A 27,806-nucleotide genomic window follows, 5' to 3' on the forward strand; every position below is an offset into this window, starting at 1 on the left:
TGTCTGCCAAGGTAAATTGTTCTATTTTAAATTTATCAAGTTATAAATAAACCACATAATATGTTTGTGTGAACTAAACCACAGCATAATCAGTACATTTGAAAGGCACCACGTTTTTCATTGTTTCAAGTAAAAGAAATGAAGAGCATTATTTATTAGAATTAAAAGCCTAGCCTTTAGCTATCCATTATTCAAAAATAACACAGCATGAACTATTCACTGATTATAAAAGAAAATACATTGTTCACAAAAGCAAAGGCAACTGAAACTAACATGGGTCCCTGGACCATTATTTAATATCAATCATCTTGGAATAACTGAAGGCAAATAAACAAAGCCGGATACATATGCAAGATGACCAAGCTGCCCAAGGTAGCTTGAGAAACAAAATCAAAGCTAACTTTTAAGAAGCATGGAATTCCCATCACCACTATCACAAATTGGAATGAAGATGGTATAGTTCATTAAAAGCATATTAAAACGCAAATATGCCACCTTAAAAAGACAAGGGGTAAGGCAATAACTCTTGACCAAGAGTTAGTTCAAGTTAGTGGCTCAAAATAGAACCTGGGTCCCCAAACTGCTGTTAGGCCAATTTTTCATGAACCTAATAATTAATCAGAAAGGAAGAAAAGCGATCTTATAAAGCCCAAATACAACAGGCAAAAGTGAACACTCGAGAGAGCCAAAGGGCACTCTGAACATGTGAGACCAAAGGACGCTACAGAGGGAACAAAGAACAGGAGGATGGCGTACCGACCAATTCCCCAAAGGTTAGCCCCGCAAGGAAGGGAGCTAGAGTTGTACTTGGCTCTGAGCCTAAAGAAGCGATAATTAGATGGTAAAATGATTCCTTTCTTCTTGGTCTATTTGGTTTTGTAGTTAACATGCTATTTTAACTTTTTGCCCCTATACTTTCATATAAATCAGAATCTACAGATAGGTCCTCATTATTATTAAAAACATTTTTTAATTGTAGTATTATTATTAAAGACATTCTTAAATTGTATTTTTAAACTTCCAGGGAAAGGAAAAGTCAGTGTACCAGCTGTTCAATAAGGGGTTGGGTATATGGGGATGGGAGGATAATGATCATTTGTTCAAGGTTTGAAATCTCCATGTGAATATCTGTCATACACAATGATGTGAGTATCTTCCAAGGATATAAAGATCCAACACATGAATACTGTATGTCCACATCCTTCCACCTAATTAAAAACTTGATAGAGGGGGTTTGGGGAGAATTATTTAAGGTTCTAGTCATGTGCCTTCCTCAAGGAAAAAGGACCAGAGTCAAATTTCATTTATTCTTCTCATATTTCTCATATTAAAAGAAGCCAAACACTATATTTCAACACAGCCAATATCTGATCTGATTATCAATATCTAGACAATATCAATTAAATCAGGTTAAATATAATTACACAGAACAAATTTGAAGAATTCCACTATTTTCACGAAATATACAGAAACTATTGTACATCCTCGTAAAAATGACAAAAATTTTAAAAAGAACATTTTTTAAAAAATATGCTCTACAAGTACAGTTTCAAATAGGTAATTTTAAACCTTAATGTTATTTCCTTTTAAGCAACTAGACGTAAATTAGACCTAAACTGAGACAGCAAAACTACCTAATGTATAAATTGTCAGATTTAGATGCTTCCTCCACTGATGACAAAACAAATATCTGAAGAGAAGTAGAAAATGTGATTCTCACTGCTCAGAATCATGGAAGTGGGTGCTTATTTATAGCTACAGTAGGATATAAACTGGTGACTTTATGGATAACTAACTCATCCTCTCCACTTAGAATGACTGTAGGCACTGAGGGATTCGCAGATCCCGTGCACCCTTCCCAGGGGAGGGTCACCTCTGAGTGAAGGCTGGGACTGCTCGGTTTTAATAATTAGCAACCACAAAAAATTTCAAGGCTCATTCCCGTTCCCATTTAGTCAGACCAGTGAAAATGGCATAGCACATAATTTATTTAAAAAGTTGGTTTACACTGCTCTATTAAACAACATGACACGTGTTTTACACCAAAGCTATCTGGAATAATAATTGCAGTCATTCTGTAATCAGATGTGGAGACTCACATGACAGTGGTAGTGAAACATAGAAACAAATATTTTTTGAGGAGTGTTTCTTAAAGCTTTATGAGCTGCTTATCACGCTCAGGTCCATCACATACACTTGCTTAAATTCATTCATTTTATGCACTCATCTAGTCTGTCTCATTCCTAAAAGGAGTTGAGGTTTGTGTACTTGATTTCAAAACAACACATACATATATCGAGCACTCTAGCCAGAAGATCCTTTTGTTATTATTCATTCATAGGCAATACTTTGGCCCCATGAGCATTGATGTAGGTGAGAAGGATTTTGGCTCTTTGTTCTATCACATCGATAAGCTTTTCAATCCCTTGTCTACCTCCTTGACTCTCCCAATAAACTTTATCAAGAAACAGAGATTGGAGGAGTTTCTGCCGTAAGTGCTGGCTCTTCAAAACAGAAACTGCAGATTCAGGAAACCTAAAATGATAAAATGATATTTCATTCTTAATAATTGTTTGGAAATATTATGCTTTACCCAATTTCTCTCCCTTCCACTAATCAGGCATAAATCACAGTATCAAAGAGTACATACCTTGAGAATCAAAGCTTTTTGGTCACTGTCAAGCAGACACTTCTCTTAATATCTTAGAAGAATATGTTGCAAGAGAACTAAATTATCTATACCATTGAGAACTTGATATACTAACATTTGACTTAAGGTCTTTATATGTAGGCAAAGGGAGGCACAGAATTAAAAAGATCTCTGTTAGTCGGCAAAAATTCTTTCCTTGTTCTTAAGCATCATTTCACCCACAGAAACTGCTTTGATCTGTCATATAGAATAGTATTCCCCTAAGCCTCAATGTGTGGGGTTTATGCAAGAAAATATGAGAAACAAAATGCTGACCATTTTGGTAAAGTTCTCTTCCAGAGTAGAAGTTGTATGGTTGAATTTAATGTGAAATAATCCATAATATACATAATAAGAACAGAAAGGGATCATTCTAAAATGCCCAATTAAAGAAAGAATTGCCCTTGATTCAGATTATATTTTAGGAATTCTGAGGATCGGGGAGCATTTTATGATACTGGAATACTAAGCTGTTTTCAAATAAACATAGTAAAACTTCAGTTTGAGAGCCAGGGCATTCCACAATGGACCATCTCCCTGGAAAATCGAAGGCTCATTCTGAAAGGTACTTGCTGAATTATGTTAAGACAGTACATTGTGCTTTCTGCTCTTCATTCCAAAGTACACGGCCAAGGGTCTAGCTCATACATTATCTGAAGAGCTTCATAAAATTTCTGGTTCAAAATCATTAAGTAATGTTTTGCTGAAACACCAGTTTGGACTCTCTCAGCTTTCATTAAAATACTGATGAAAGCACAGGAAAAAATGTTAGGGTTTACTAACAATTTTCAAGTAAACTTGGTTGTTCCTTAAAAATTAAAATGAGAACATGCACTTGTTTGAAGAGTACTGTTTACCAGAAGTTCCAGGACTTCTAAGCACCTTTTTCAAATGTCAACAGAGCAACTTGGGGATGACACTCACTCAGGGCAGAGCTGGGGTGGTGGGGGTTGGGGGACATGAATGCAAGGAACACAGGTGCTCCTGCCCTTCAGAAGCTGCAGAAGACCAAAGGCGACAGAGCTGGATGTGCTTAATGAGTCTGAGTGAGTGTGGAATTAAATAATGCTGATAAGATGCTCTAAGCTCCCGGAAGACATGGACTATGTAATTTAGTGACCATAGTATTAAGTAAGCATTTTTACTCTATGAAGTATTAACAATCCATGATTCAGAAATTCTATGGCCCTTCAACTAATTTAGCTGTGGCAGAATGTATGAGATAAATTTGTTAAAAACCATGGTTCTTTTCAGTGATGAATCTTTTTTATAAAGAAAAATTTAAAAACTACCTGTTTTCATATGACATTGATTAATAGCAATATTCTATGCATGAATCTGGCTTAGCAAAGCCTTCATTTTTTATTTTCAATGCGTAAATACACATTTAAAAAAGACTGAACTTTAAAACCATTGCCCTTCATAATGCATTTAAAGTTCAATCTTCTTTGAAAGCATAAATAAAACAGTATTCATACGTATATGAATGAAAAGACTGTATTCTCCGTGCACTCTTAATTCTAAAAGAGAATTTAGGGTTAGAGATTCAAGATGACCCATAATATCAATTCAGTAGATGATGCCTTAGGCTTTTTAATATTTCTACACATAAAATCTCCTTCGTTTAGACACTTAGAAGAGAATCTGTCATATACCCATATTCTACCTTTAATCCACAAAGAAATGTGAAGAACAGATATTAACATGGAAAGATTTCACAAAAACTCATAAAATTGGGGATCGTGAAACTCTCACAGGAAAAGCACTGTCTCTAACATTGAAAGTACACAAAATTCACATTATCTCATCGTCAGTGCTAGGAAGAACTGCTGAAATACGCTTCAGAGTATTATCTACAAGACTAATAGCAACAACATGCACATTACAAGTTGCTGTAGATAAATTACTGGACTTGAATTGGGAAGACCTGGGTGCTACCTCCCCAATTTTAGATTTGCTCATGTGTTTTCCAGTAGTCACTGAGCTTCACACGGCTGTTTATTATTAATGCACCCTTTTATTTTCAAGTCTCAAACACACCCCAATTTCTCAGTCACTCTAATTTCTAAGGTGGGAAGACAACGAAGAGTATCTACAGGTGGAGTCTGTTCATCTCGTCTCAATCTCCACCGAGGGTTGAACGGTGGAGACTCTACAGCAGGGTTTCTGCCAGTAGTAAGTGTCTTAGTTTCCTCCATTTCCAACTAGAGGTTGTATGTTCGGGGGACTTTATTTCATAATCTATGTCTACTAAAAGGATTTCCAAATGCTCAAAAATTTTCCTGCCTCATGAAATAGCTGCTGTCCTGTGACACTATGTTCTCATCAGCAGGTTGCCTCTAATTTTTCACCACATTCCTAAAAGTCACTTGAGTGTATTGTCTTTGGACATCCCGCCATGTCAACAGCTACATGTCTGTCGGCTCCCCCATTCCATGCCCTAATAATGGAGCCTCTGTCACTGGCTTATCCCTGTTCTGCCGGTTCCTCTTCTAGAGGTTCCTGCATGTTTCCAGCCTAATCCACGTGGATGTCCACAATGGGGCCAAGCAACATGATGGATGTGAGAGGTAGCAGGAGCTTTGTAGGTTGCATTGGTTGGTGATAATGACACCCTGGCTGCCCTCTCGTTCTGTTCCACTTGGGTTTGTTTCCCTTTTCTGGGCCTCCATTCCCTGGATTGCACAACCACAATTCACTTCAAGGGTTAAAACTGATCAAACACAGGATGTCATTTTTCTCCACACCTCTCTACTTCTTTAATATAAATCCGATGTTACTACATTATAAAACTTACTCTTTGATGCCTGTTAACAATTTGAAGTTTAAGTTATCTTCACTTCTGTCAAAGAAACCCTTGTTGTCTATAAAGACCAAATGCCTTGGGTCATGCTTTCGCTGGATAATGTGTGCAAGAGCCACAGAATCTGGGTCGTCACATTTTGGCTGCAGTCCGTTCTGTACACAGTCATCTTCCTTTCGAGGTCTGAATCCACAGCAATTTGTATCTAAGCGATTATAAATCTGAAAATGGAGAACAAAAACAAAAATCCAAGGTGCTGAGTAAAAACAAAACTTGGGACAGTTAGAAGATTTCCAAACAACTGCTTTCTAAATAGCTGACTGGCCAGAATCTAATAGGACCAGGCTCATTTAATTAAAGGCAACTATCAGAATAAGTGCAAGGTTCACATCCTGCTGACTAAGCCACGGTTATAAGCATTTCCAGCTTCTGCTAACAGCTCCACAGGCAGATCATCCAAGTCAGGCATCTCCACCCTTAATATTCAAAGTTCCCACTGACATCACATGTAGATGTACAGCCAGAAGAATCTCTAACTCTATTCATGACAGAAGACAGAAACTGCTGTACTTTTACGTGCCCACAAGACTGTATCTTGTTTTCTTCCTCGAGTGGGGTTATAGAAAACATGAGTTATCTTGGTGGCTCTAAAATTTCCTGCATCTCCTAACCCCTCTGAGCTTCAGTATTACTGTAACTACACTGAAATAACAGTGTAGGTTAACAGAACAAATCTATTGAAAAGAAGTGGCATCTGATAATGAGAACTAAGAACACTACCTATGTGGAGCACACAGCCAGATTCCAAATAAGGGAGCAGAATGAGCAAAATATTGGACCGACTGGGGTTTACTATAGGGAATGGGGGCTACCCCATGTAGAAGAGGCTAAACAGAGATATTAATTAGAAAAAGAAGAGTTGTCTCATTTCCATTTCTTTAGAGCAAGGAAGGAACTGATATTTATTCATCAGAGCAAATTAAAGTCTGGGCTCAGGTATTAGATAAGCTCAAAGTCAAATCTCTGCTCTCACACTCATTAGCTCTGCAGCCTTGCATAGATTCTTTTACATCACTGCCGTCCAATTTAATTACCTGTGTAGTGGCAACGATACTATTCACCATGCACAGTTAATGGGAAAATTAATGGAAATGTTTGTACACCCTCCAGCCCTGACCTAGGCATCTACAAGATGCTCAAGAAACAAAAACTATGATTACTATTTTGATACACAGATACACACATATGAAGTGGTTTACCTCCAAACAAGGCAAAAGGCTTCCAAGGCTAAAGGGAATTTCTCCATCTTCATAAGGAAAACTGAGCATCAGAGGGGTTAAATAATCTGCTCTGGGCAAGATACTAGTTAGTAGCAAAGTTAAGATTTAGACACAGTTGCATTTGTCTCCGAAATTCCATGATCTTTCTCTAACATGTCAAGCTGAGTAGTTTAATGCCCGTTAAAGATGGTACACATGCTCATGATTCAAAAGGTGGCTAGACACAGACTGTCACTTTTATCCTTTGGGCAGGAAATCCTCATCCTTTCTCCTCCTGCGATTTTTTTGTGTATCCTATAGGGCTGGCCACTTTAGGACACCAATTGCTAAGATACAGATGCAACAAGAGAAGTTCCAAAACTTAGCCTCTTTGATACGATCACTCATTCATTCATCCGAAAAAAGTTTATGAAATCACTGGGCTATGCACCCAGGCAAACACTGGCCTAGCGACACCCCCCACCACCACTACTTCCAGAGGAAAATGGTCATTTAATTTTGTCTCACTGACACGGCAAACTTCAAGGACTAGGTCTTCATCTTTTCTGCATGCATGTGGACTTTGTAGCAAGAGCATACTTTCAGATATTTTAAGAGAAGCTAGCCTGAGAAAATTTTCTATGAAATTTATGTAAAACCAGTCACAGGGGCAGGGATGGTCATTGAGCCACAAAGCAGTCCAGCCCCAAGCGCTCACTGCTGGTCTAGAAACAATATGCAGATAAGGGAGGCCTCTGTCAGGACTGGTTCCAGGCAGCTGACCCACTGGGGCGACAGTCTAACGAATAGTTTATCCAAAAGGTCACAAGGCTGACTCCAGGAAACAGGAAGTTCCCCTGCTGGTTAAAGTGCATTTGTTTGACATGAAGATAGGAGTTTCCCCAAGGTGAGCAAGAGTGCCCCAAGCAAATCACTATAGGTTAAAAGAAAAAAGCACACATTAGAAACAATTAGAAAATTTTATTGAGCCCTTTCTACGCCATTTCATTCATTTTATATAGTACCTTGACTACCTTTGACTACAAGGACAACCAAATGGTATAAAGAGATTGAATCTGATTATAAAACCAAATGATATACAAAGATGGAATCTGACTGTAATTATTTAAGATCAGGCAGTCTGGGAGAACATGAAAAATAACTCTTCTTAAAGCTGCTTCTCATCCAAGCTCCCTTTTAAAATATTCACTAGTTAATAATGTCAAAGAATTTCTAGATCATTCCCCATAATCTTTATCTGTTTATGTCCAGTTATAACGATACGACATATGGGGAGGGTGCAGCTAAATCCTACTTAATTCTGACAATAACATCGTCTGTTAGGTTGGATAGACACGTTTAGAACTTAACCCTCCAGGACAAACCTACCAACCACTTCCTAAGCACGAACTCTTCCTTCGCTGTTGATTTCAGAGTTGTGGCGAAAGGGCTAACACATATATAGCTGCGTTTCTGCTATTCCCACAACACAGCCACGTAAATCGTATATATTCATGTTAATAAGCACACTCGAGTTTAGGCCCTAACTTTCAGTACTTCTACAAATATTATACTTTTCTATTTTTAAACCCCATAAAAGGCATTAAAAATTGGAGGTGGAAAAGAACAATTTAGGTCATCTTTTCATTGCCTTCCCAACATTACATTGTTTCCTACAGGGTATTTTTAAAGTGTTTCATCTGATCTAATTTTGAATCACTCCACAGTCTGTGATGATTTCACCACTTCCCTCACAGACCATTTGTGCCACTTAAATCTAACAGACCTTAATATTGAAAACAAATGTGTGTGTTCGACTTAACTCCTTCTCCAGAAAATGTTTATCACTTCTCTTAATCAGCTCTGCGCATGTGCTTGGTGGATATGTTCACGTGCACCTGTGTGTGTGTGTGTGTGTGTGTGTGTGTGTGTACTAAAGACGTAGAATAGCACTCAAATCTGGGATTCGCTTTGTTTTTCTCCTCCTCCAACTATAGTGAATTACGTCTTTGTATTATTGCCTTTGTCAAGCACGGGCTTAAACAGCTCTTAAATCTTGTTCCCTAGCTCTTCTCAGTATTTCATTTATAGTGTTCCTTTGAATTCCCATCCAATATACCAAAAATAATTTGACCACAAAACCATAATCCACTCCCTTAAATTCAGTGCCCTTCCTTGGTATTTAAGTTGGTTACATATTGAATATATTTCTGCTTACTTTGAGGAGAGCTTACCTACTTTTTAAAGCCGAATAAAGCATACTCTAGATAGCTATGAACTTCTAATACAATCTTAACACACGTGTGTAGTGAACAAAAACAATCACTTCATTTAACTATAGCATGATTAGTATGGTAGATCGCATCTATGTTCTTAGATAATTATCCTACGAAGATCATTTGAGGGTAAATTTTGTCAGCGAAGCAACTGTGAGTCTTGAGCATCATTACTGCAGTTCATTCAAATTTACATCCGCTCCCTCTTTAAAACAAGGAAAATCTTTTGCAAAATTGATCTGCTGAATCTGAAGATTACTGGCAACCATCATTTTCCATAAAATTACTCTTAGCTCTTTTAGGAAAATATATCTTTTCAATGTTTACCTAACTAAAATTACACTCAGAAAAATCCAGGTGTTCCAGCCAAATTTTTTGTTGGTGGGATATTTTTAGACATACGGCCTTCTCTCGAAAGTTTCTTTTTTAATTCTATTTTTTTTTTTGCTAGTCTTAGTTTTGCCTGGAGGAAAAGCATCTTCGGAGTGACTTCCGCGATGCTCACAGCACCTGAACACGATGCCTCTGCTGAACTGAGCCCCTTAGAAATCCACAGAGCCCTGGGTACCTGGTGACTTTCTACCCTTCTGCACACCGCCCACTCTAGCTGGGTCTTCAAAAAGTGGGTCTATCAAAGCAGCTGTGGTTGTTTTCATTCATGTATTCATTTTTNACTCTTAGCTCTTTTAGGAAAATATATCTTTTCAATGTTTACCTAACTAAAATTACACTCAGAAAAATCCAGGTGTTCCAGCCAAATTTTTTGTTGGTGGGATATTTTTAGACATACGGCCTTCTCTCGAAAGTTTCTCTTTTAATTCTATTTTTTTTTTTTTGCTAGTCTTAGTTTTGCCTGGAGGAAAAGCATCTTCGGAGTGACTTACGCAATGCTCACAGCACCTGAACACGATGCCTCTGCTGAACTGAGCCTCTTAGAAATCCACAGAGCCCTGGGTACCTGGTGACTTTCTACCCTTCTGCACACCACCCACTCTAGCTGGGTCTTCAAAAAGTGGGTCTATCAAAGCAGCTGTGGTTGTTTTCATTCATGTATTCATTTTTCTCAAAACAATATGATTAAATGATTCATTTCAGGCAATGCCTGTGAAAAGGCAATAAAAAATTCTAAATGCGCTGCTAATATTAATAATGAAAAACATACTAAGAGTCATTTATTGAGTGTTCAGTATAAGACAGGACCTGTACACTTAATGCTTCACATGTACTATTTCCTGGAGTCCTCACAGAAACCTTAAGGTGCTACCTTATGGGTACTACCAATAGTCCCATTTGACCAATGAGAAAACTGAGGCACAAAAATGCCAGTTGACTGACCCCAGTTCAAAAATGACAGAACTCAGAGTCCTAACCCAAATGTTTATGACTTCAAAATCCATGCTCTTAACAATCCTGATGGTATCTCTCAGGTGTGGCCTCCAAGACAGTATTTCAAAAGAGCAAGCATATTTACATAGACTGTTAAATGATACTAGAGTCAATAAATACTGTGTATTTCGAAATAGAACATCAAAGTAAGAGAAAAACTCACAAAGGAGAAGATCAGAGTTGGGTTTTGAGAGACAGGCAGTATTAGCTTAAACAAGAATAGGCAAGGTCCTGAAGGTAGCTAATCAAAAGACATGTTTGGAGGAACTAAGAATACACTAGACCAGCGCTTCTCAAACGGTGCTGAAAGGTCAGGTGTTAGTCGTTTTCTTTCCCTCTGGCTCCACAACCTATGCGGATTGACGCTTTGTTAAAATAATAAATAAATACTTTATGACTGGAAAAATAAAATATGAAATACCAATATTTTGTTAGATTCAATAAACAAAGTTGCCAAGTTACTATCCAAGTTTTAATGCTTACTGGCAAGGTTGGTGCTAATCACGGACTGGTGGGAACTGGCTCGAGTCCCCAAACTGCTCTTTAAATTAGCACAGGGGAGCCTCCACCGCGAGGGTGAGGGGTATGTGAAGGCAGGTAGCCAGCAAAAGATGAATAAGAGCAAGAAAAAGCCGTAAAAAAAAAAAGCTGGTGTGTTCACAAATCTCCCTCTCTTTTCTTCATGCAGAGTTGAAAGAAAAGTTAACAGGCAAGGGAGGACGGCACCAGGTGAAAATGTTAAAAGAGTAAAAACTGAAGGAAACCAAGACGGAATGTAGTTGGAAGCTGCAGAGCTAAAGGATGTTCTTAATGTAGTTTACAAATTGGCCTCCACCAAACATTTTTATACAAAATAACTGTTCAATTATTTTAGTTAAACTACATAACCTTTTGTATTTTTCTACCTCTGCTTTTGTCATTTAAAAATATCACATTTACCCCCAAAATTTATTTGTACAGAGAAAGCTTCGATTATGCAATAAAACATGTAATGAGTAGAATCTGACAACTCGCCGTGGTAACTCATCCAATGCCTGGCACATAGTAGGTACTTGATAAATGTTTATTATTGAAAGAACTCTGCTGAAAGTTGATGTTCACTTTCTATTTGGCTCTTTACAAAGCTCCTCCAAAACACTGTCTCCTATTAGGAAGTGTCAAATAAACTGAATAATGGTGGTATATTAAGATGGTTCTTTTTAAAGTAGCATCTAGTGAATGAAGTTGGAAAAAAATAGGAAGGGAACAAACAATGGAACAGCCTGTGCTTGTCACTTGCTCTCGGTTGGCTTCTTTATTTAGGTTTAATTTCAGTAAGTATGAACCATGAACTCATGTCCTACTGAGAATCCACCATGACACCTTGCATGTAATGGGCATTTGATAAACACACAACAAACAGATGTGACAGAACTAACAACTGGACATTTTTTTCTATAATTAGAATTTCTTCTGGAAGTTTCCTTTGAAACTTATCTCACAGGACATCTCATTTGTTTTTAGAAAATGCATGAAGGAAAGAAGTCATATTTTTAGCAACTACCTTATTTCAAAAAGGCAAGGAAAAAAAAAGATGGTGAGAATCATTAACATTATTGGCCCTACCCTAGGTACAGAGTAACACAAAAATAGATAGATTTATTTATTCATCAACTAACAACTCACACTGAAAAATTCTTCTATATGAATTTGTCCTGATTTAAACCAGTGCATGGTTGCCATGCTATTAGCGCACTGGGCTCGGACCCCTGTGATCTGGTTAATGTGGGAAGGTAGGGCAGATCACAGACAAGGGCAACTTCCAGACAAACCCCACAGTCTCCATGGAACTTGTGAATGCAGACCTAGCCTCCTCTTACTTTGGGAGCTGTACAAAACAAAGCATATTCGCCAGCCCGCACCTGCATCACTTGGGAACTCTCACCTCATAAAATAATAGACTTCATTTTTGTTCTGTGCTGCCATGGTAACAGGTCCCTGTTAAACTGGTATGCATGCAAATGTGACTAGCAGAGCAGTTGATGAAGGATGATAAAAGTAAAAATAGTTTGCTACATATACGTCTAACAGCCAGCATAGGCTCCCTTGAGCTTCTGCCTCGGTGCATAACGGCACTGATACTCTAGATTCCCACCTCTAAAAATAACTATCGCTGTATACCAATTCAGTGCAGAATCTCTAGTTTCTTCCACATTACTGAATCATAAGTAAAAACATAACAGTGTTTCTTATGCATAAGCACAAACATTTTAATGTTGCAATATATTTAAAACTATTTCTATAGATACAGCGTTTAGAACCCATACACTGCACCTCTGAGTATCAGAATTCAAACACGGTTTGGCCACAGAAAGATTGTTGAGTCACCAGGCCAGTGACAATTATTTTTAGAGAAAGAAATTCACATTGTATAATTTGCACCAGCAGAGCTGCATGAAAATAGCCTCTGCCAAAGGCACACCCACCTTCCCATAAAGATTTATAAAAAGCAGACTAAGAAAAACAACAATTTTTATATTCTACAAAATTCTGATTTATATTAAGCAAATGAAAATGTAAAACAACAATAAAATAACCTTGGTATAAGTAAAATGTTTAAATGCTCTCTTTCAATGAAATGAAACACCGTTTATAATGATTTAACATTAAACAGGGTTGTAAATAAGCTTACATCAATGTTGTCATTGAAATCATTTCCCTTGTTTGATTTGATGTATATTAAGTTTTAATATTCTTATGGAATTTCTGTCAATTTCAGCATCCCCTAGAATACAGTGTTTTATTATAAGGAAACTGACAAAAATAAGTCAAGGTAAGCTAAATGATTATACTAAAACTCATTTCTAATTATGGCGACAAGGATTCTTTGCCCATCCAAACTTGAATCAGGCTCCCAAACCTCCACTAAGCCTGTGTGCCCACTTCCCTACAAAATTTCCTACTTTTAGCAAAAACCCTGCTAAGTTATTTTAACCCGAACCTACCCCTCAACCCCTTGATATCGGATCACTCTCAACATCTAATCCGGTTTCTCATCTTCCACCATCCCCCCCGATGACCCAGACCTGTCTTAAGCAAGAATCTGGTCAGGCCAGTTTACCCAGACGTCCCCTTCCCCCTGATGTTTCCTCTTAGCAATTTTCCATCCACTGACCCCCTACTCAGCTCCTTGGCTGCCAGTTCTTGCCTGCACATGCTGTCCTCAGGGTTGAGCCCAACCTCTCACCCACTGTAAAATCCCAATGCACTGGTGCCCATATCTATCACAAGGGTCCTGAATAAAGTCTGTTTACCAACTCTATCAAGTGTTATCTGACTGTTTTTCTCTAATGATAATTACCAGACTATTTTTGGGTTATTTAAAAATAAAGATTACTTGAGAGCAGAATGGTGGTTGCCAGGGGCTGGGGAGTGGGGGACATGAAGAGACACCCGTGAAAGAGCAGAAACTTTGTTACAACATGAATAACTTCTGAGGACCACGCAATAGTTCACACAGCCTGCACATTCTGCGCGACATACTTGAAAGTTGTACAGAGTAGACCTCAGGCATTCTCATGTGAGTGTACGCACACACACAAAAGGTAACTATGAAAGGGGATAGGTGTCCCAATTAGCTTGATTGTGATAAATGTTTTACAAAGTATTATGTATATCAAGTTATCACACTCTACACTTTAAATGTATACAACTGTATTCATCAATTATATCTCAGTAAAGCTGGAAAAAATAAACAAATTCTGTTTTATTAAATTAAACTTTTCCAAAGATTATTTTTGCATGTACATATAAAACTTCCCATTTGAAATAGATTTGTTGCTATGCTCCTTTGCTCAGCAAATAGCTACAAAATAAAGCCCTGTCTCAACATTATTACAGAAATAGTTTTGACCTCATTAACCTCTGAAAGGGCCATAGAAAAGCCATTGCCCCACTCACTGAATTTGACCATAAATAGTAATAACTTTTTGAAATTCCATTTATGTCTTATTCATCTGTGTAAATAAACAACTTTAACACAGTTTGGTCGAGCACGAATTACTGTAAGAAGCCTTATGAACCAGCTTTCATTTAATCCTTTCTGGATCTACTTCATTGGGCAAAATTAACCCGAAATTTTCCTAAAATAATTACATACAAAAAAATACATTGAGCCCAATGAATATCTGCCTGCCCTCTCTCTCAAGTGTTCCTATGAAAATATTACTGGGTTAACTTCCCCATGGTTTTCTTATTTGCTTCCTGGAAGATTTATCTGGAGAGCCAAATCTTAGGGTTCCTATTTGAACCTCAGTCAAACCTCAGTTGAACTCAGTCAAGGATAGTTTCAAAGTGCCTATGGTTCAATGGCATAGAGTTAGTGGGAAAGCCAATCCCCAAAGCTAGCTCAAACAATGCATTAAGCAATTTTTGAATATCTAAAGGTTACTTATGGGACCATACAGGCTTCTTTGAACCCCTGAAGTCTCTAGCTCAGCTATACATACAAAAAATTTAGGATTGAAGCATACTAAGTATGATTGACTTTAGCACAAGATAAAAATTCCTGGCAGGGACCAAAATAAGCAGAAATGACATGAATTGAATAACATATGCTGCACTTTTGATTAATAATTAAACTAGAATTGACCCAGAAATGTTCAGTTGGTTGTCACTTGGCAGTGAGGTTTATGACTAGAAGTTATTTGACCGGACATTTTCCCCCTTAATTCGGACTGATACAGGCGCAAAGACCTAGATAGTCAACCAATTCTGTAGCCCGCATTTTATGCAAATGAAGCATTAACATAATCAATACCAGAATAAATGGGAATAAATGCTGGACAGTACATGTAAAGAATATACAGAGTGGGGCCAAAGTGGGTTTGTAGTCATGAGTATGCCAAACACAGGTATTATTCTTGTATTATTTATTAATTATTGTATTGTTTTCCATACAAAAAAAATGCAAATCTACTTTTGCCCCGCCCTCTAGAAAGTCCTAAAGGCTTTTACTTTGAAAGCAGACATTTGAGGAACCTGTCCGCTTCTTGACAGAAGGGCTATGCTCTGAGACACAGAGCGCTTTTGAACTGGGCCAGGATCCAGAGAAATACGGTGGTGTGGCAGAGGCCAGGCAGCTGCCAAGCTATGCCTTTGTGACAAACCAGGGTCACTGTGGCTAGACAACTTGTTCTCTTCAAAGCTGCCTCCATGAAAAATCAAATAAAAATAACAAATTCTGTGAAGTGAGAGAAAGCGGCTTCTACAAGGTCTCCACCAGGGAAATAATGTCAAAGCTCAAAAGAGAGACTCGTGGGTCAATGCCTTTGTTATTTACGTTCTCCATCCTGTCATATTCTTGGAGAATTTTTAGCAGCAGAAATACATTCCATTCAAGGGCCACAAAAAGTGAAACTATTTGCCTTTAGAAGTTTAGGCCAATATAATTCAACCACTGGTTCCCTAATCCCCACCCTCAAGATTTTGAGAAGGTCCAACTTCTCAGGAAAGAAGGTGTAATTTGGCAGGTCGGTTTCTGTAAGGGGAGATTTTATAGACCCCCCGAATCAGACTCTTTTTGGAAGGGAGGACCCTAGGGAGCCAGCCTGTGTAAATGGGGCACACTTATGGAGAGTCAGAGCGGAACTGATTGTGTGGGTCAACCAAGAGGACGCCTGGGAAGGAATGACTCAGAAATAAGAGGCCAATAGTTCCAAGGCATGAAAATAACATTATATCAGAATCAACAGCCAAGTCACAAAATATCAAATGATGGCTGAGGTCCACAGGTTGATTGAGAATTGTCTTGACAGAACACAGAAATCCCTCAATTCAAGTTTGTTGAATTTAACTAAATTCCATCAGCAGTATCCTGTATGCATATAATTCTTAATTTTGCTTATAAAGTAAAAAGTACAAAGCTATGCTAACAGAAGAAAAACAAAACAAAGAATTTTAAAGCAAACTATTTAAATAAAGCACAAAACTAAGCAAAGCCTTTCACATAATGCTAAAGTGACCAAAAAACAACGAATACATGCTCTGTGGTATTAGTCACATTAAAATTCTGGTTCCCGTCTAAAGGAACTTTCTTGGCTGCTGCCATGCAGACCTTTGTTCTCAGGAATAGACCCCCAGTAATACCCACCTCCCTCTGCACCCCTATTCGGGCATCATAAAAACCACAGCCTGGCTAGACCCTGGCCCTAACTGTTAACATAGGAGTAATTGTTAAAAACAGGAGTGACCAGTTACATAAAATGTATGTGACCAACTGCATTTACAATACGTAAGTTTTAAAAAACACAGACATCCACTTCCCACGCATGTAAAATGATTTTTAAGTTGGCTGAAAAAATGCATACTAATCTCATGAGAGTGTTAGCCTCCAGGGAGAAAATGCAGGAAGAAGTCATAAAGAGATGGTCAGAAGGGACTTGAACTTATTTTTAACGTCTTCCTATCTCTAAAGTAAATACTGAAAGCGAATATGTGAAAGAAATAACCACAGGACAATTCTAGGAAGTGGAAACATGATATTTGTTCAGTCTTTGTTCTTTGGGATTTTATTTCTAATGCCTCAACGGAGGCAATGAAAACCTTGAGGAACAAAATAAAACCCCGACTAGTTTCCCAAATTTTGCAGGCTGAGAATCCTGTGCTCATGATAGCCCCTCACCACAGCCGGACCTGAAGGGCACAGCCATGGGAACTGCCATACGTGACCCTCAAGTGTCCCCACAGCCACAGCATCACATGTTATAATGAGCAGTTCTACTGTGCAGAAAATTTTTTTAAAAAAAGACCTACATGATCCCTACCACTACAGGCCTGCATTATTTGGAGATGTATACATATAAGGACAATAAATTCAAATTCTTATAAATGGGGTGGTTCTAGATAACTGGGCTGAGGTATTGACTCCTTGCTATCTGTCAGTATCTTAGTGCATTTGATTGCCATAACACAATACCAACGCTGGGTAGCTCATAAACAACAAATGTATATTCATACATAAATAAATGCATATAAACAAACAGTAAGATAGATGGATAGAGGACAGAGAGGTGGACAGATAAATGGGTGAGTAGACAGATACACAAACATAAATGAGAAAATTAAAAACATGGCCACTGATTAGATATTTGCCTGGAATCATTGCTAATTTTGGTGGAGGGGGGCGGTGTGATAATGGTAATGTTCTTATGTGTTTTATCTCCCAGTGATTCAACATATTAAAATATTTCCAGAGGGACTTCCGCCAAGATGCAGGCATAGGTGGAAACACTGTGCCTTCTCCCACAACCAAGTTTGGATACAACAAAAGTTTTGGAGAACAAAGACACACCCAGAGGCCAGAAAACCAAATTATACGGAAGTCCAACAGCTACGAACCGTTCAACGAGGACGGTAAGAGAGGCAGAGCCAGCAGCGGAGCAGGGTCGGGAAGGACAGACCTAGGAGCGCAGGCAGCCCGGACCTAGTCGGGGTGCGGGGCAGACTGACCAAGGTCGCACATTCGCGCACAGTGAGACAGACCACGCAGGCCCCAGGGGGCGAACCCAGTGGTGGAGGGCTGACAGCGGTGGCACACTTGCATGCAGTGGAGTGGGGCGCGTGGCCCTGGTGACGGTGGTGGCTGCGGTGCTGGTGGGGGTCGCGGCTGCGGGCGCCAGAGGGAAGCCATTGTCCCTCTTTGACCCCGCACCCACATACAACGTCACAACCCAGCGACTTAGTTGCCCTGTTCTAGTGAACACTTTAGGGCTCTGATCCTGCTATGGAACAGGCACGAACAACCCAAAAGATGGCGCAAGAAGAACTCAAAGTCCCAGAGCCAATAACTCTAAGCGACCAAGAAATTGCCAGCCTCTCAGAAGAACAATTGAAGACACTATTTATCAGGATGCTCACAGAACTGGTAGATTATAGTCACAAATTAGAGGAACAAAGTCACAAATTAGAGGAACATATGAAGGCTAAACTAATTGAAATGAAGGGAGATGTCCAGGAAACCAATAGCGATGGAAAGGAAACTGGGACTCAAATCAATGGAATGGACCAGAAGGAAGAACAAAACATCCCACCAGAAAGGAATGAAGAAATGAGAATTCAAAAAAATGAGGAGAGGCTTAGGAACCTCCAGGACATCTTTAAACGTTCCAACATCCGAATTATAGGGGTACCAGAAGGGGGAAAGAAACAGCCACGAGTGGAAAACGTATTTGAACAAATAATAAAGGAGAACTTCCCCAGTCTGGCAAAGGAAATAGACTTCCAGGAAATCCAGGAAGCTCAGAGAGTGCCAAAGAAGTTGGACCCAAGAAGGAACACACCAAGGCACATCATAATTACATTAGCCAAGACCAAAATGAAGGAGAGAATCCTAGAAGCAGCAAGGGATAAGGGGACAGTCACCTACAAAGGAGTACCCATCAGACTGTCAGCGGATTTCTCAAAAGAGACCTTACAGGCAAGAAGGGGCTGGAAAGAAGTATTCCAAGTCATGAAATCCAAAGACCTACAGCCAAGATTGCTTTATCCAGCAAAACTTTCATTTAGAATGGAAGGACAGATAAAGTGCTTCTCAGATAAGGTCAAGTTCAAGGAGTTCATCATCACCAAGCCCTTATTATATGAAATGCTAAAGGGACTTATATAAGAAAGAGATGATGAAAAATATGAACAGTGAAAGGACAGCAAACACACAGGTACTAACAACCACACCTAAAACAAAAGCAAACCAAGAGGACAGCTAGATCAGGAGTGGAACCATAGAAATGAAGAACACATGGAGGGTTAGAAACAGGGGGGTGGGAGGAGGAGAAGGGGGGAGAAGGCACAGAAAATAGCATAGATGGTAGGTTGAAAATAGATAGGGGGGAGGGCGAGAATAGCGGGGGAAATATAGAATCTAAAGAAGTTGAGACACGTGGATATAAACTAAGGGGGGAGAAGGGTGGGGGAGGGAGTGTGTGGGTGGAGGGGAATGAAGGGGGGAATAGAACAACTGTAATGGTATAATCAATAAAATATATTTTTAAAAAATAAATAAAAAATAAAATAAAATAAAATATTTCCAGATGAAAACCCATGCTGTGGGATTTGCTTCAAATTAATGTGGGCAAGGTAATGAGACAGAAATAGAGATGAAGCAGGACTGGTCATGAGTAATTATTGTATTTGAATGACAGGTATATGAGGGTTTATCATGTCTTCTATCTACTTTTTTATATGCTTCAATTTTTCCACAAGAAATTATTTAATGCACTAAGGCATTTAAAATTTATTTTTTAACCGAATGAAGTCTACAAAAGTTTTCTGCAAGGAGCAATATGATTAAAAGTGAAGCAGGAAGGGTAAATTCAGCAATAATTTGCACAATATTGAAGTCGAGAAAGACCAGAGGCAGGGAGATCAGTTAGAAGTCTCAACAACATCTTGACATATATTCTCAAGAGTCTGATCATATTCGTGTTAATAGGAATAAAAAGGAAAATGGGATTGGAGGGATTCTGAGGCAGTGCCAAAGGTTAGCGCCACTCAAACAGGGGGCACTAAGCAAAAGCTGATTCAAAATATGACCAAAGACACTGAAATACGGAACAGGCTGACAGGGTCCAGAGGAGAGGGGAGAGAATCATAGGGGAAAAGGGGATGGACTCACATGAATAAGTAAGTATAAAGGACACATGGACAATAACTAAGGTGGGGGTGGAAATGGGAGGGAGGTGGGGAGCACTGGGCGGGGCAGGGATGGGAATACAAGACAGAAAACTGTACTTGAACAAGAATTAAATTTTTAAAAAAAGATGACTCAAAAATGTCAAAGCTGGCTGATTTTTAAAATAGTAATGTCATTAATAGCAATAGGTAAGTCAAGAGGGCAAATTGTTAGGGGGTGAGGTGACAAATTTACTTCGAGACATCAAATTTGAGAGGCTGAAATGACGACGTGCTATTTGCAGTATAAATTATTATTTAGCTGTATGTGCATGAGCATGATGTCATTTACTCTCTCTCGCCAACTATGATGACTGACTTTAAAATAAAGTCACAAATTAAAATTCTATAATAAAAGAATTAAACAAATAATGTGAGTTGAATCTTTTTGGAACTGTTATGATAGCTGAAATTCTTCTTTAATAAAAATACTTTCTTGGCATACCGTAACTGTTTCATTTATATTCATTTTCCTGCAAACTGTCTGTTTTTTGAACTCAGAAGCAAATCCACATGCTTCTTTTATGTCACATCCCCTGTCTCTACACAACTAAACATACTAAGCAAGAAAGACATTGCCGGGTGTCCATTAAACACCAAGTTTTCTGGACACTTTGCTCATGTATTGCAAGCAATGTTCAGAAGAATGTAACTGTAGTGTCACAAGGTAATCAGAAGGTCTTCTGAGGCCTCTTTAAATAAGATACGTCTTATATTGTAGCATTATTAACACTGAAAATAACTTCTCCTAGTTCCACATATGTGGAGAAGAAACTACGGCAAACAACACACCCCACACTTTTGAATTTCATTTATTTATTATAAAGGGCAAACACTTTACACAATTAAAATTCTTTAGTAACCACAGTAAATTTCAGTACTTATTTAGCATGTCTATACCTGTGAGGATTAGAGTATTATTTTTAACGGCCTAGAATGACACACTTCCTATGTCCTCGACCTTAGTAAGTCTTTGTAGTCAATTGAACACTGTGATTCTCATCATAAAAAAGTAACTTTTTTTCAATGAGCAAAAGAAGGCAAGACTATATTGTTCTCTAAACTTTCTGATCCTTGGCAGTCTTTACTCCCTAAAACCCAGCCAATTCTGAGTGCCAACCAATATTGCCAAAGCAAATCCCCGCCTTTCTTTGCTACTTGAAGCCAAGACCCTATCTGACTGCATCATCCTTCATTGTTTGATTGCAAAGGAACAAGAGACTATATCATTTGCTCGCTTGGTTTTACCAATAAACAATAGTTAGAGGCTATTTGGATGGGCAATGTACTAATTCTGCAAAACAATAAAACTGACCCACACTATCCGAAATCCCAGTGTCTCATAGCCTGGGTGGCTACGCCTCTCCCTGACAGAGCCACTGCTGGTAAGTCTTTTTCCTCACTGACCTCGGAAGTAGAGGGGAGACAGTTGATCACTAAGTGGTAGGTGTAAGAACAGGGAATAATTGGAAGACCCTATAATCTCTCACAGTGACTATATGTGAAATCTTTCTTTGCTTAGCATATAGAACATTCCTGCAGAAACAAATATTCTTCTATTGAAAGGTAGTATTTCCTCTTGTTTAGATGACAGTTAGTTGGAATTTTTACTTCGATGGTTATACCTTAAGGGAAAAAAATGACACACAATCTAAGTGGAAGAGAACAGGTCAAAGATTAGCAGCTATCGATATAATTCATTATATTAAGCAGTCAAATCATTAGAAGCCGGTAAGAGTTAGAAGAGTCTACTGAAGAGAGACAACTGTAGGGGGACAGCCATACCAATTCATATTCGCCTGTGGAATTGAGGAACATAAGTTTATTACTCAGAGTCATCTGAGAAAAAAACTACCTTCACGGAAGAGGAAGTTTCCATAAGCATCATTTTCCTACTCTGAACATTTTCACACTTGCAACACTTCGTTAGAATCCCTCTCTGACACTCTCTCCCTGTCTCCTGCATGCATCTCAGTTCTGTACCAAATGCCACACTCTCAGTCCACTCTCTCTTACCTCCAGTTCCACAAGAACAAATGTCATCCTGTTTGCTTCCACAGGATGTTAAACTCAACTCAATTTTGACACCTGATATATTCTGCTATGATTGTGCCTTTCCAATTAGATTGCATAAATCTTGAGGACACACACATGGTTTCATCCACCTTTTAATCACCAACACTAAACCCACTAAGTGAAAGTAACAGAGAAGAGCTCAGAAAACACCTGTCAAATCTTACGTGAAAAGAAATTGTGTAGCTTATCTTGTTGATGGTGCAAAAGCAAACATCTCCCAAGACACACCTCTGCCAGCTCCCCTTTATGTAAAAACCTCTTAATTTCTCAACAAATAGGAGCAAGATTTCTGCATCTTAGAAAATAAAAGTGCAGTGAGAACTTCATTAAATAGTAAAAATATTATTAAGTATTTTTATTCATTTGATTTTTTATTTTCTAAACTTCTTCTCTTCCCTTAACAAGTGGTATTTCTTATTGAAAGTACACTTTTATTTACTTATCTCACTTCTAACATTTAAAAAAAGATTTTATTGATTTATTGTTAGAGAGTGGGGAAGGGAGGAAGAGAGGTAGAATAACATCGATGTGTCGATGTGTGAGAGATACATGAACCAGATGCCTCTCATGCTGCCCTCAACTGGGGACCTGGCCCACAACCCAGGCATGTGCCCCGACTGGGAATCAAACCAGTGACCTTCCAGTTCACAGGCCAGTGCTCAATCCACTGAGCCACAGCAGCCAGGGCTATTTTTAACATTTTTAATTTGACATTTTGCATTTAATATTTTAATCTAACTAGGTGGTTTTGATTGATCAAAGAAGCTATGCCATGAGTAACTGACATTTTCAGACATGCTGCTGATCATTGAAAATTTACAAACTTGCCCTGGCTGGTGTAGCTCAGTGGACTGACCTCGGGCCTGCAAACCAGAGGATGGCGGTTCGATTCCCAATCAGGGCACATGCCTGGGTTGCAGGCCAGTTCTCGGCAGGGGATACAAGATACATTGTGTGTCCTTGGCAGAAGCAACCATACATTGATATTTCTTTCCCTCTCTCTTTTCCTCCCCCTCTAAAGATAAATAAATAACATATTTTTTTTTTAAATTTACAAACTTGAATAAGACAGGCACCGCCATGGAGAGATTCATGGCTTATAAAAGAAGACAGATTAGTCAAAAATAATTAAAATGTAACATCCTAAGATGTTACAGATGTTAAGATGTTATATAAGTATGAAAGTACACAAGAGTAGAAAAAAATAAAATTATTTGGGAATGACACAACTTAATGAATAAAAGTAATGATAAAATATTTCATTTAAGTCTTATGTTGATATTTACCTCTATCATTATTGCTAGATGATCAATTTCCTAATTAATATGTAATATTCAGTGAGTCCTTACTACATACCAAGCTTGTTCTGAATCCTTTATGTGTATAAAAGTATTGAATCCTCTAAGAGCCCTCTACACAAACTGTAGCATTATATCTAATTTTATAGACGAAGATACTGAGACAGAGGAATGTTAAGTAACTTCTCAATGTTAAAAAAAATTAGCCCTGGCTGGTGTAGCTCAATGGATTGAGCACGGGCCTGTGAAACAAAGGGTTGCCGGTTCGATTCTCAGACAGGACACATGTCTGGGTTGCAGGCCAGGTTCCCAGTGGGGGACCCATGAGAGGCAACCATACATTGATGTTTCTCTCCCACTCTTTCTCCTTCCTGTCCCCTCTCTCTAAAAATAAGTAAATAAAATATTTTTAAAAAATTAGTATTGGCAACTGGGATTCAAGTTTATCAGGCTGGCTCCAGAACTTCAGTTCCTAACCATTCCCAAGTCAGTTCCAGACTATCTCTGAGTTCAAGGAGCAAGATTTCTGCATCTTAAATCTTTTTTCATTATTTTATATAATCTTTTGAAAGAAAGTCGACCAAATCTTGGAGACTCAAATGCTCTCTAGAATACTGCTTTTGTCATCATAATAGCAGTGAATTTTTGTCTACGAAGTTTGTCCCCCACGCTTCATGAATGAAAGGCCACTTGTGTCTCTGTCACATTTTCCAGACCCAGTAAAATGGCATGGCCTTGATGAATGTAGGTTTGTGGACTGGGTGAAACCAAAGGAATGCTGTGAACAGAAAACAAACAACGGGGCTCTGTATTCTCTCGCCCTCACTGCAGCATCACAGAACAAGTAACTCTACTTTGCTCCAGGCATAACTTCTCTAAGACTGTTCACAAAATCCATTCAACACACTCCAACACACTTTAAAATAAAAAAATTCAGTGGAATTAATAAACAAGATCACTACAAAAAAGATAACTACTTATTATGGTACTCATGAAAAAGGGCCCAATTTGTTTATTTATTCATTTATTTGCTCAGCAAACACCTCTCTAAGCAGTGTATGATGCTAAATAGAAGAATTAAAATGATCAGTTATGACATGATTTATTTAAACAGTGTAAAATTTCTCTAGAGAAAAATCTACTACGAGCAAAGTCAAAAGAAAAACAACAAAGCAAGAAAAATAACACATACAGTATTGATAAAGGCAAATGTTCATAATATGCTGTACAAAATGTTTCTATAAATCAAAGAGAAAATATTATGGAATGCAATATAAAAGGGCAATGATTTGAATGCACAAATCATAAAAAAAAACAAAATACAAATAATCAATATTTGAAAATATGTATACCCTCAATCTCACTCATAATGAAAGCACTGGAAATAATGCAATATAAACAAGACCCCATTACCCTCCATAAAATCAGCAAAAAACATTAATTACTTTTCAACTTCCCAAAGTTGGCAAGACAGAGGCAAATGGGCACTCTTATACCTTATCAGTGAAGTCGTAAAGAGCTGCAACATCTAAAGGAAATTAGCCTTTTGTCCATTGCATAGTGGGAAGTAAATAAATGTTGGATACATGAAAAAATTTAAGTCCCTTCTCACAGTTGCCATCCTCATATAATTTGATATACTTTTGTAAATAGTAAGCAAATTAACTTTTAATAGTAGAACTAATTTCTGATATCAAGATTCAGGGCTTCTTAACCAGAGTCAAAATTAAAAACACCAGTCTGAGTATCATAACTTGAACAGGTTTGAGAAAGTCGTACAGGGAACTCATCCTCATGGATTATCAGGACCAAGAAAAATCCCCCCACCTCCCCCAGGCAGAAGGAATAAAAGGGTAGACTACAAAAAGAACTGGCCTACCAATAGACTCGGTCGCCGCACAGGGAGCATCACCTTGATGCCTAGCATCTCAAGCCAGAGGTCCTCTGGGCTCATACAGTGTGAGAGGATTGGAGGGAGTCATCCAGGTAATAAATGACAAAGCCTGAACTAAGATAGGAACATAAGTTATACCTAAAAGGTAGATAAGTTATACCTAAAAGGAAGTTACACCTAAAGCCATATCAAGGATACCACTTTATGGATGTGAGGGTATGTATCACAAAGCATCCAGGTGACTCCCAAATTTCTGACTTAGAAAATTGGATGATGATGGCATACTCCCCCATAAAATAAATAAAAGCACTGTTCAGACGTTTGTCTCTTAAGCCAGATCTCAAGTTTGACTCCAAGTTCTATTGCATACCAGCTATGCTATACCAGCATAGCATACCAGCTATGTGACCCTGTCCACATTATTCCTTTTCTCTTTGCCTAGATTTCCTCAAATCTAAAATAGGAATAACAATAATGTCTATTCATAAGGTGGACATGCAGATTAAATAAAATGATAGCTTAGTGCTTAGTATCAAGCTCTTGGGACAGCGCCAGGAGCATAGCAAGACAGTATAATTGTTAGATTGTTAATATTATAATATTAGTTTAAGCATTTGAAATATTTATCTTTGTTGAAAATTTATAATAGTAATTCATGTGCCCATGTTTGTCTTCAAGACCACAGACAATGGACACAATGACAAAGGCTGTCGATGCACTCCGCCTGGAATCTGCTCTTGCTCAGGCAGGGTAATGAACACACATCTTAGGAGAACAGCTCTGTTCCTCCACGTGCTCTCATATCCCTCCAGGCAGAATATATCACTGCTCCCCTAAATAGCTCTGCTTCAAACAAATGGTATATTTAGGATGCCCCAAATATCATACGAATGCTGCCAGTTCTGTGTTCCTCCTCATGTTTTGCCTTATGCTCTTAATCATTTGATGCCTACAGTGCTGCTCAAACTCTCCCTCCTCCACTAGCTATTTAATGGCAAAGTGTGCTCCCTGTTTTGACCTCATAACAATAAGAACTTAGATTATTTCGCTCAGTCATTCTTACATAAATCTATCTTTCTGTTTTATACACTACACTTTTCAAACTAAATACAGTTTTCTAAAAAATCAAACCCGGGATGGGGCAAAGGGCATACAATCTTATATGACTTTGTTACCCCTGTGGTTGTTTTCTACAGTACAATGCATACTAGATTTGTGAAAACACATATTCAGTGGTTGAATGATAGTTGTAGCTTCCCTCAACAATGAAGATGGAGGATAGGATGAGATTTAGTTAAAGATTCCAGAATTAGAACAAATATCACTAGACACAACTTCTGAAAGGGTTTGCCCACTTATATGATATAGGTTAGCTCTTAGGTTCATCAGCTACAAACCTCAAGACTTCACTACCAGGGTCACAGGTTTTCTCTCCATCCACCTACTATCCATCCTCCTTGGAACTTCAGCATCTGTGCTGACCGCTCCCCAAATATCTGGCCACATAGTAAGTACATAACCCTAGAAGTCCCCATTTGTTCTCCTTCTTATTGCTAATGCATTTTTATCACACCAACTTTTTTTTAGAAACCGAAAAATAACTAGGCAGTTGTCACACAATAATGGTTAAAAATATGAAATCTAGAGTTAGTCAAACTTAGATGCTGAAATCCCTTTAGGGGAACTTATGAACTACATAACACCAAACAAGTTAGTAACTATTGAGAGACAATTCTTTGGGGGCATTTCTGTAGCTCTTCTATCAGGTTTTATTCTGCATTATCTGTACAAGTATGTTAGTATAGTGTCAGCCTTGGAAGATACAAAAAGTGTCTCCCTCTGGGAGGGAAGACAGATTTGTTTCCTGACCGAAATAATAAAGACACTGTCTCCTTCTGGGGCAAATTTTAAGCAGATTCGCTAGCAGCCTCTAATGAGATTGGGAGTTTCCTGAGCTTAGCGTTCTGAGCAGTGACACATCGCCACCGCATGCAACATTCAGCCATTCAGTACCACCCCACCGGGACCTGAGGGGCAAAGGACCATGACGCTCCTGCCACCTGCTATGCCATGAGTAATGAAGTCATTTGTGCCTGACTGGGGAGCCTTTTGTTTCTGCTAGCATCCATGAACACATGGCTGGCGAACTTGCTAGCTTGCAAGGGTAAGAGCTCAGACCTATCACTGTTCTTAATAATAACCTCTTTACACCTCAGCTTGCCTACCTGTAAAATGGAGAGGGTGATTACGACCAGCCTGGGCCTCACAGCTGGACTCTTCAACAGCATTTGCTGACTCTTGACTGCCTCCTTGCCAAACCAAATCCCACGCTTCCCAGCCCAGTCCCGATGGTGACTCTGAGGCACCGACCGCATAAATCATTCTCCCCTAGAAAGTTTCCAATCTCTAGGCTGTGACTC

The 27,806-nt window shown here is 38.6% G+C and overlaps 1 protein-coding gene across 1 annotated transcript in view; it reads right to left on the reverse strand.

The window, feature by feature from the left end:
* Nucleotides 1-1,253: 1,253 nt before the first annotated feature.
* The window catches only part of GASK1B (golgi associated kinase 1B), a 45,168-nt gene continuing 18,615 nt past the window's right edge, over nucleotides 1,254-27,806 (reverse strand). Inside the window, exons 4-5 of the mRNA XM_037058286.1 lie at nucleotides 5,487-5,713; nucleotides 1,254-2,535 (exon numbers count right to left, since the gene is read on the reverse strand). Of these exons, the coding sequence (XP_036914181.1) occupies nucleotides 2,328-2,535; nucleotides 5,487-5,713 (435 nt within the window). The 3' untranslated portion in view covers nucleotides 1,254-2,327. The remainder of the gene's footprint in view (nucleotides 2,536-5,486; nucleotides 5,714-27,806) is intronic.

This window comes from Sturnira hondurensis, unplaced genomic scaffold (assembly GCF_014824575.4).
Source record: "Sturnira hondurensis isolate 20B ecotype Veracruz unplaced genomic scaffold, ASM1482457v3 Scaffold0010128, whole genome shotgun sequence".
NCBI classification, from domain to species: Eukaryota; Metazoa; Chordata; class Mammalia; order Chiroptera; family Phyllostomidae; genus Sturnira; species Sturnira hondurensis.